General features: G+C 47.9%; 1 protein-coding gene across 1 annotated transcript; it reads left to right on the top strand.

The window, feature by feature from the left end:
* Positions 1-8,344: 8,344 nt before the first annotated feature.
* TAP (tracheal antimicrobial peptide) lies at positions 8,345-10,163 on the top strand. The gene is given in 2 exon segments (NM_174776.1): positions 8,345-8,408; positions 9,929-10,163. Coding segments are annotated over 2 exon segments (195 nt in total). The 5' UTR covers positions 8,345-8,350; the 3' UTR covers positions 10,066-10,163.
* The last annotated feature ends 893 nt before the right edge of the window (positions 10,164-11,056 follow it).

The raw sequence follows: 11,056 nt of genomic DNA, 5'->3' as shown, positions 1-11,056 counted from the left end.
GAGGGTCCAAACTGATGTTCCAAAGATTGTCAGATTTTATTCCTCTTTCACAGCTTTCACCACCCCCCAACCCCACCAGTGACACTGGACTGCTTGTTCTTTCTAAAACACTTCCTTTGCCTTCTGTCACCCATCTGAGCTTTGCAGTCTGTCCATCTGTCATAGCATCTCCCCACCAAATCCATCTCTGAAACTTCAGGGCATCCCTGAGAGTCTTCCCAGGTCCTTCTGAGCACTTTACAGCTCAGAGACACGGGGAACCTGGCTCCTCCTCGACCCTGCCCTCAGCTTTCCTCTCACTCTTGCCTCTGTTCTGACTGACCTCAGGCCTGGATGAAATCTCTCCTCCAGCTATGTCTCCAAACCCATCTCTCAGGGGCACCTCAAATTCTACCTCCTTCTTAAAAACACAGCTGGTTTCCCCAACAAATATGATCTTTCCTTTTGAAAATGTTCTGATCTGAGTGCTCCATCTATGAATCCCACTAGATTTTTACATTCACTACATTTGCATATTTCCAATCTCCATATTTGGTTGCAGGATTTTGAAGGGCACTTCATCCCTTAATCACCCCTGGCCCAAGTGTTTTGACACAAAAGCTGCTCAACAAGTGTTTATCGTGACCCAATGGACTGGGGCCCACCAGGCACCTTTGTCCATAGGATTCTTCAGGCAAGAAGACATGGAGTGGGTTGCCATGCCCTTTTAGTGAGTTGAAGTACATTCCAAGGCCTTGGAGGCGTCGTGTTGTAACTATTTAGTGGTCTCTGGAGGTTGATACAGAAAGATTCCAGCAAACATGGTGGCAGGCCCATCACCCCAACCCTGAGCCCCCAGCCAAGGAACTGAGTTCTCAGGAAGAAAGGGCACACCCTCAAAGACAAGAGCTTGGACCCCACAATTCAGCATTTAAAAAAAAAAAAAAAGGACTGTGAGGGGACTGTATACTGCCCTCCTACAGCACACAACTACGGAACCAGGCAAAACCTGTGAAACTACTGATTCAGACTCTGGCACAAGCAGTCCAGGACCGTAATTGAGGAGAGAAGAAAACAAGTGAGGTGAGGGACTTCCCTGTTGGTCTGGTGGCTGGGATTCTGTGCTCCCGATGCAGGGGGCCTGGGTCCACCCCTGGTCAGGGAACTAGATCCCACATGCCACAACTAAGATCCTGCCTGCCATGATTAAGGTCCAAGGCAGCCAAATTAATGAATTAGCTAATTAAATGTTATGTGCTCAACCATTTATAAAAAAAGAAAAGAAAACAAGTGAAGTGAGACTTCTGACATCTCCAGCCTCTACAGATTTCCAGGCCTAAAGCTCAGGCAACAAGAACCCAAACAGACCAACAATACTTCTGAGTCGAAGACAGTGGAGTCAAAGTTCAGAGAGTGCAGGCATCTTCACTTCTGGACAGAAAACCAGCAATGGGCTTCGGGATCAGGGGTGTGTGCCTGTGTGCTAAGTTGCTGCAGTTGTGTCCGACTCTGCTACTCTGTGGACTGTGGAGGTGCTGACCATTTGTGACCCCATGGACTGTAGCCTGTCTGTGTAGCCTGCCTAAAATCTCTGTGCTTTTCATTCAATTCTAAAACTGCTCTGAAAAATGAAGTCTTAGATACTAGATGGAATTTTGGTTCAGCTTGATGGGATAAAGTGTGATGCTAAAATTCTAGACACTATCTTAAGGAAAGAGATGGTCATTTCAGTAAAAAAAAAAAAAAGAATCAGATATAAACTATTAAAAACCCACTTGAGATATCAAATATAAAGGCAAGTGGATTTAAAATGAAAGGATGGAAACAGATCTGCTGTTGTCATTGTTTAGACCTTCAGTCGTGTCCAACACTCTTGAGACCCCCATGGAATCATCCAGTCAAGATTACTGCAGTGTGTTGCCATGCCCTCCTCCGGGGAATCTCCCTGACCCAGGGATCAAAACCATGTCTCTGCATCTCCTGCATCTCAGGCAGATTCTTTACTGTTGAGCTGACAGATATGCTATGGAAACATTAATTTAAAGAAAACCTGGTAGGCTGTATTGGTTAATTGACAGGCTTCCTGGTGGCTCAGATGGTAAAGAATCTACCTCCAATGTGGGAGACCTGGTTTGATCCCTGGTTTGGGAAGATGCCTTGGAGGAGGGCATGGCAACCCACTGCAGTATTCTTGCCTGGAGAATCCCCATGGACAGAGGAGCCTGGCAGGCTACAGTCTATGGGGTCACAAAGGGTCAGACATGCCTGAGTGACTAAGCACAGCACAATCAAGTAACTTTTAGGACAAGGACCAGATATAGAGAGGGGTATTTATCCTAATGATAAAATGTTTAATTCATCAAGAATACATATGAATACTGAATCAGAATGTACTTAGCAAAGGAATTTTAAAATTCTTAAAGAAAACTTACAGGAATAATTGGACAGACAGACAAATTAGCAGTTACAGTTGGAATTTCCCTGACAATCCAGTGGTTAAGATTCCAAGTTTTCAATGCAGGGGGCACAGGTTCCATCCCTGGTTGAGCCAGTAAGATCTCTTATACCATACACAAAATTCAACACAAGATAGATTAAAGGTTTACAAAAACCACAAAACTCCTGAAACCACAAAACTCCTAAAAGAAAGCATAGGAGAAAAGTTCTTTGGCATGGGCCTCCACAAGGATGGTTTTCAGCTTGACACCAAAAGCACAAGCCACAAAAACAAAGCTAAATGGTAGGATCCATCAAACTGAAAAGCTTCTGCACAGCAAAGGAAACAATGAACAAACTGAAAAGACGATGCTCTTTTAATGCTCCAGTGATCTCTGAGGCTGGGGGAGATGGCAGCAGTGTTGCGGGAAAGAGAGTGGGGTGAGAGAGGATGGTCGCATCCCAGGTCACGTCCGAGTCCCTGGGATGGCTGCCGAATGTGAGTACTTGGCTTTGCACAGGCAGGGACTCAAGAGCGAGTCATGGTGAAGGAAGGTCAATCCAGGAAGGAAACACGCTACACGGAGAGTGTGGGCCATCTTGGAAGGCAAGCGCAGCACCAGGGTATGCGGCTGTCAGTGTTTATAAGGGTGGGTCATTTGATAGGCTAATAAGTGGGAGGAGTATTCCAGCTATTTTGCAGAAAGGGTGGGGATTTCCAGGAACTGGGTCAGCACCTACTTTTTGACCTTTATGGTCAGCCTTTGAATTGTCATGGTGTCTCTGGGTGTGTCACCTAGCTGCCGTGTTACAAAGGGATTAAAAAAATATATATTTACTTCAGGTCTTAGATGCAGTATGCAGGATATTCATCTCAGCACACTGGCATAGTTGCCTCATGACATGTGGAGAAGGAAATGGCAACCCACTGCAATATTCTTGCCTGGAAAATTCCATGGACAGAGGAAGCTGGGGGCCAAGGTCCATGGGGTTGCAAAGAATCGGACACGACTGAGCGACTTCACTTTCTTTCTTTGATGTGGAATCCTAGTTCCCAGGCCAGGGACTGAATCCACATCCCCTGCACTGCAAGGCAGATTCTTAACCACTGGACCACCAGGGAAGTCCCCATCATTCTTTTAAAGGTTATGCCACGCCCAATTCCGGTCTCATTAGCACCAGATAGCTGGCATTTGACAGCACTATTCGAGCTTTCGAGTTATAGAATGTCCTGGTAAAGCTCTCAGGACACTGTTCAGACTGCAGGAGGCAGGCAGGAACATTGGAAGAGAGGTCAATTTTGCTCCAAGTTACATCACTGCCACTTAGTAGACTGAGGCCTTGGACACATCTTTTTGTTGGATTTGCAGCCAATTTTAATCGACTTTTTAAGTCAGTTTTGCCTGTGGCCTCAGATACGGCTTTCTAGTCCTCGGGACCATCTTTTATAAACCTTGAGTCATACCTACCTAGCGGGTTTGTTTAGGGGAATTCAAAGAGATAATTTGAATAAAAGTGGCCAGCTACTGAGCAAGGCCCATTGCAAAATATAATTGTAGGACAAGTTCAAAGAAGAAACTAGTAAAAGTGTCAGTGGGGGAGCACAGCATTAGACCCAGCCCTGGTCCCCTTCTGAGGGCAGGTCCCCTTGTGACTGTCAGAAGCCATGGTGCCCGCCCCGTCCATAGGAGAAGGGAACTGGGGACAATGGCCTCTGCCCAGTAACACCCAGGGCTCTGTGCTGAGAACACCTGTTTGTGGAGTCATAGATGTGAAGGGCTTTGCTCTTCAAAACCTTATCTGTAGGACTGGGACACCCCTTCTTGCCTGAAGAACTGAGGCGCTTTGCTGGAAAGAGCCTGCCTCAATTTCCTACTCACAGGTTAAGGGTTTGGGGACACAGCATTTATCTTCCCTTTAAAGAATGAAACCATGAGTTACCTCTCAGCCCAGGCATGAAGCAACCACGATCCACATGGCCTTGTTTGGCTTTGAACCTGGGAAAACTAACAATTCATGTAGGCTTGACCTAAAATTAACCCTTCCCTCTATCCTATATGAACTCATCTCTGGTTTCTGGTGAGCCACCCCATGGTGTCTTGGGTGTGTGACCTCATTGCTAAGGCAACAGGACCCTTCCCTGATGGACAGAGATGCCCCAGGTGCTATCTCCAGGATTAACATAGCTGCAAAGGAGTCATCTTTAGACCTTGCCAAGGAAAAATAAGCCACTGCAATTGTGGAATTCCTTACAAGGGCCGTGTCCCACTGGTGAGGAACCATGGCAAGAAACTCCCTTGAAACTCACCATGGCACCCTGACCCCTTTTGGAAACTCCCTTTTATGAAAAGTCATGCCCGGTCTTGCACATAAAACTGCGTCATCAGCTTCCTTAAAAGAAAAAAAAAAAAAAAATCTGCTGTGCTTCAAACCATAGATCACTAAAACACACCAATTTTTATTTTGTTTATTTATTTAGGCTGTACTAGGTTGTAGAATATTCTGAAAGAGATGGGAATACCAGACCACCTGACCTGCCTCTTGAGAAATTTGGATGCAGGTCAGGAAGCAACAGTTAGAACTGGACATGGAACAACAGACTGGTTCCAAATAGGAAAAGGAGTACATAAAGGCTGTATATTGTCACCCTGCTCATTTAACTTATATGCAGAGTACATCATGAGAAACGCTGGGCTGGAAGAAACACAAGCTGGAATCAAGATTGCCAGGAGAAATATCAATAACCTCAGATATGCAGATGACACCACCCTTATGGCAGAAAGTGAAGAGGAACTAAAAACCTGCTTGATGAAGGTGAAAGAGGAGAGTGAAAAAGTTGGCTTAAAGCTCAACATTCAGAAAACTAAGATCATGGCATATGGTCCCATTACTTCATGGGAAATAGATGGGGAAACAGTGGAAACAGTGTCAGACTTTATTTTTGGGGGCTCCAAAATCACTGCAGATGGTGACTGCAGCCATGAAATTAAAAGACGCTTACTCCTTGGAAGGAAAGTTATGACCAATCTAGATAGCATATTGAAAAGCAGAGATATTACTTTGCCAACAAAGGTTCGTCTAGTCAAGGCTATGGTTTTTCCTGTGGTCATGTATGGATGTGAGAGTTGGACCGTGAAGAAGGCTGAGCACCGAAGAATTGATGCTTTTGAACTGTGGTGTTGGAGAAGACTCTTGAGAGTCCCTTGGACTGCAAGGAGATCCAACCAGTCCATTCTGAAGGAGATCAGCCCTGGGATTTCTTTGGAGGGAATGATGCTAAAGCTGAAACTCCAATACTTTGGCCACCTCATGCGAAGAATTGACTCATTGGAAAAGACTGATGCTGGGAGGGATTTGGGGCGGGAGGAGAAGGGGACGACAGAGGATGAGATGGCTGGATGGCATCACTGACTCGATGGACATGAGTCTAAGTGAACTCCGGGAGTTGGTGATGGACAGGGAGGCCTGGCGTGCTGCGATTCATGGGGTCGCGAAGAGTCGGACATGACTGAGCAACAGAGCTGAACTGAACCTACAGCCTGTATTGATGACCAAGTTTCTTCTTTGCAGAAGACTAACCTATTATGTGAACTACACCTGACACCTATGGCCCTCCATTTCTGCAGGAGCCACATTCTGTATCTATTATCCTTTAACTTATTCTAACCACATCCTGATACTTAATTTTATCGCATCATAAACCTCCCCTTGTAGTTTGTTTTTCCCCTCCTTTGCTCTGTGTTACCTCATGTTGATGTTTAACTTCTCCTGGGAAGCCACCCATAGTGGTTTGCTTTCCCCCTTTCGTATTACAAGAAGAAAGTCACCAGGAAATCCCCAAAGGACAATGAACCCAACCACTGGGACCAACTGCCAGACCCAAATACCTAGCTACCTGACACTGGCCTATTGACTGTTTCCAAACAGCACAAAAAGAGAGAATTCAGGACCCTACACCTTTTGTCCTGTATCTCCAAGCCCTGACTGTGAGCCCCAACTGTATGATCCCCTGGATTCCGGATGGAGGGGAGACAGGCTCCTTGAGGCATGAACCTATCGTGTTCTCCATTCTGTTGGCTTAATGATTAAAGCCATCTTTCTGTTTCCTCCAAACTCTGTCTCCACAATTTTTATTCAGCTCTGGTGGGCAAAGAAAACCAAGATTTTGGCAGCAACTGTGCTGCCATCCCGTAACAGGCTAACTGGTGTGGGGAGCAGGTCAGGACCACTGGGTCTCTTCCCTCAGTGCTCCAGGGGCCAGAAAGAGTGTGGCTGTCTCTGAGGATGCTGGGAGTCAGCAAGTCTTGCCCAGGGAGTGAAACTGCCTCTGAACAAGTTAGTCCCTATTTGGGCCTGAAACAGCCTTTCATGGAAACAGTGTATGTGCTAGTTGCTTAGTCATGTCCGACTCTCTGCAACCCCGTAGACTGCAGCCCACCAACCCCTCAGTCCATGGGACTCACCAGGCAAGAACACTGGAGCGGGTTGCCATTTCCTTCTTCAAAAGGAACCATCAGTCCAGTTCAGTTCAGTTCAGTTCAGTCGCTCAGTGGTACCCAACTCTTTGCGACCCCATGAATTGCAGCATGCCAGGACTCCCTGTCCATCACCAACTCCCAGAGTTCACTCAAACTCATGTCCATCGAGTCGGTGATGCCATCCAACCATCTCATCCTCTGTCGCCCCCTTCTTCTCCTGCCCCAAATCCCTCCCAGCACCAGGGTCTTTTCCAATGAGTCAACTCTTCGCATGAGGTGGCCAAGGTATTGGAGCTTCAGCTTCAGCATGAGTCCTTCCAAAGAACACCCAGGACTGATCTCCTTTAGGATGGACTGGTTGGATCTCCTTGCAGTCCAAAAGACTATCAAGAGTCTTCTCCAACACCACAGTTCAAAAGCATCAATTCTTTGGCGCTCAGCCTTCTTCACAGTCCAACTCTCACATCCATACATGACCACTGGAAAAACCATAGCCTTGACTAGGCGGACCTTTGTTGGTAAAGTAATATCTCTGCTTTTCAAATGCTATCTAGGTTGGTCATAACTTTCCTTCCAAGGAGTAATCGTGTTTTAATTTCATGGCTGCAATCACCATCTGCCATGATTTTGGAGCCCCAAAAAATAAAGTCTGACACTGTTTCCACTGTTTCCCCATCTATTTCCCATGAAGTGATGGGATCATACGCCATTATCTTAGTTTTCTGAATGTTGAGCTTTAAGCCAACTTTTTCACTCTCATCTTTCACTTTCATCAAGAGGCTTTTTAGTTCCTCTTCACTTTCTGCCATACGGGTGGTGTCATCTGCATATTTGAGGTTATTGACATTTCTCCCGGCAATCTTGATTCCAGCTTGTGCTTCTTCCAGCCAATAAGGAACTATAGAAATAAAGAAAGTGAAGTCACCCAGTCGTGTCTGACTCTGTGCAATCCCATGAACTGTAGCCCACCAGCCTCCTCCATCCATGGAATTTTCCAGGCAAGAGTCCTGGAGTGGGGTGCCATTTCCTTCTGCACAGGAAAACAGTGGGCACTTTCAAAGCCCTGGAAGGGCGAGGGTGGGGCTGGAGAGCGGGTAAGCGAAGGTTCAGCAAGAAGTCTGTGCCCCTGCCAGGGGAAACAGGCAAGTCTGTGCCCCTTGCCACACCCCTGCCCATCAGCTGAACTGACTGCCAGGAAGAAGCTTCTTGTTAAAAGAGCAGCAGGAAAGCTTTTTCTGGGGTTTTCCCCAGCCTCATTAGCATAAGAGTGACTGACCCTGACCCTGCTTTGTGCCATAAAGGCCACTCCCATGACACACAGGGAAGAGGATCAGTTAACCAATTCCTAATAACCAAATCCACAGCCAGCCCAGAATTCCTCCCGGAACCTGGGACCTTTATAAAGCGGCAATCGCAGTGTCTTCTCCAGCATCAGCCGCAGAGCTCGGGACGCCAGCATGAGGCTCCATCACCTGCTCCTCGCGCTCCTCTTCCTGGTCCTGTCTGCTTGGTCAGGTGAGCTCTTGGGAGCCCTGGAGGGAGCCGTGGGCTCTCTCTCCTGTTTCTACCTCCTTCTGTCCTGCTACCCCCATCTACACGTGGTCAGACTAAACCCACCATATTTGATGCTCCTGAGAAGCCTGCGCTGAGTCCTTAGTAGCGAGAGGGGTCTGAGAAGGGCCCTGCAAAATTCCTGGCTGTTTCTAAGCCACTCTAGTGAGTCCGAGCTTCTGAGCCCATCTCCTCATTGGTTTCATGAGGAGGAAACAGAAGATGTCTCTGTTAAGTGACTCTTATTTTTTTCTTTTTCATAAAACCAAGAAATTTGATTTTGTCCCATGACAGAAGCACAGAATGTCGCTTTATAAATCTTTCTATCCGAAGGGTAGCGGCTCTGGGCGACCAGAGAAGTCCAGAGGTGAGTCAGGCCAAGCCTGGGCTTTGGGAGCTGCCCTTGGGACGCTCCGTGATGAGTCTCTTCAGCAGGAAAGTCCTCCAGGACACGTCGCTGATGATGAGACCCTCGCTCCACAGCTGGGAGGCAGCACATCCAAAGCAGTGTGCAGGATCGGCTGTCTGATTTTCATCTTACCCTTGATATTTCCGGAAATAGGATGAAAATATGTAGGAAGGAAGGAGGGAGGGAGGGAGAGAGAGGCTGCAGAGACTGAGACCTGAGACAACTGATTAGATGTCAAAATCAAGTTGAAATTCCCTTGTCTGATCAGTGTTGTTTATGACTGTAACCCAACTCTTAGCACAGTGGCAGGGAGAGAGGACAGGGTGTAAGGAAGACGGCCTCTCAGTGCCTGGGGCCTGGGTTCAATCCCTGGAGGGGGAACTAGAGAAGGACCAGAGGTGCCTTGTGGCCAAAAGAGAAAAGGGCCTGTGAGGAAGACGGGAAGGCCCCTGGTCAGGCATGTGAGAGGATGGGAAGGCCGCTGATCGGGAGGAAACCACAAAGGGAGGAGGAGAGGGGCTGACTGGCCCCAGTGCTGAGAGTGTTCCGAGTTAGTACAGATGATGATACAAAACTTTTTTTTCTGAACCATTGTCACTGTCAGCTGTAAGTTGCTTTGAGAGTAAGTTCTCTTTAAACAGTTCTTACACTTTCAGCTGCATCTTTTCCTCCTATCTCAGCTCTACTACTTGACTGACTCCATGAGTCGGAAAACTAAACAGTGAAAATAGACCCCTGTGGGCCGCTTCTGACTCCTGGCGGGAAGGTGGATGTAGCAGAGCTTCCTGGTCTTTGCCCTTGTGGTGGAGCTGACCCCGCACACAACCGGGGTCCTCACACCCCAGTCCCTCAGCCTCTGGTTCTGGAAACGTGAGGGTCCACCAGAGCCTGGGCAGGGTCAGCGTCTGTCTGCAAACTGGTCCACAGGGTCCTGGACTCACATCTTGTTGTCACGAGGCCATGTCCGCATCTCAGCACAGAAAGCCCCAGGGCCTTGCTCAGAGGGGACACAGCTGGCCTTCTCGAGATGCTGCTTTCCTGCTGACACGTTTTTCCCTCTCTGTTCTCTTTTTAGGATTTACTCAAGGAGTAGGAAATCCTGTAAGCTGTGTTAGGAATAAAGGCATCTGTGTGCCGATCAGGTGTCCTGGAAGCATGAAACAGATTGGCACCTGTGTTGGGCGGGCAGTAAAATGCTGTAGAAAGAAGTAAAAGAAGGCCAAGACACAGCCGGGATCAATGCCCAGTCAGAAACTGCGCCCTTTGACAGAGCGTCTAAAATTTAAACCAGAATAAATTTTGTTCAAAGTTAAAGAATCTTGCCCACTGGTCACTGAGGTTGTTGTGTGGTGTCTGATCCCAAATGAATTCCGAAATCCCTGAGGATGCTCTCTGAGCTCCCCACGTGAACCATCGGGGAATCGTGGTGGGGTGCTCTGTGCTCCCAGGGGTGTGACCCCCTGTTCCTTGGGGGCCTGACCTTCCCCAGCCCCTATGTCTCCTGTCCTTCCTGCTTCCCAGCCCAGGGCACCCTGTCCTGCCCCGTGTCTCCCCTCAAACATGCACCCCAGGGGTCCAGAATCACCAGCACACCAGTCCCATAGGAAAGCCCCCGCCCCCGCTCCAGGAGGAAACCCCCCTCCCCTGTCCCCTGCAGCCCTCACTTCCATTTGGTTTCTGCTTCTTACTCCTGCCTTGTGCACACGTGGATACACTTCCGATTCCCTTTTGGGCTGTAAGATCTCTATAGGCATGGATTGTCCTATTCCTGTAAGTGCTGGGCATTGAGACGAGACATTGCTTCACAAATTGTCATCAACTGAATGACAGAGTTGACATGGACAAAGCATGTCTCTCTGTGTGTACATGATATGATGAAACTAGATGCTATGGAAAAACAAGTCCTGTGGAAAGCACAATTCAGTGAAGACAACACAGCACAGGACACAGAGACCGCAGGGGGCAGGGCGAGCATGCTGACCTCAGCCTGCTTGCAGTTTCTTCAGAGGGTTTGCTAGTTAAACCAAGAGCCTTGCTGGTGCACGCTGTATGTGTGAGCAGCTCTTTGGTCTTTGCATTAATTCTTCCCTCAGTGCAAGCTGAGGTCACCATGGGGATGGTGTTAGGAGACAGGGCCTTTGGGAGGTGATTTGGTCATGAGGGTGGGACCCTCCTGGGTGGAATGAGGGCCTTTATGAAAGAG

Source organism: Bos taurus, chromosome 27, assembly GCF_002263795.3.
Source record: "Bos taurus isolate L1 Dominette 01449 registration number 42190680 breed Hereford chromosome 27, ARS-UCD2.0, whole genome shotgun sequence".
Classification (NCBI taxonomy): Eukaryota; Metazoa; Chordata; class Mammalia; order Artiodactyla; family Bovidae; genus Bos; species Bos taurus.
The sequence above is the reverse complement of the archived record's forward strand: the minus strand, read 5'-3'. Positions and strand labels throughout refer to the sequence as shown.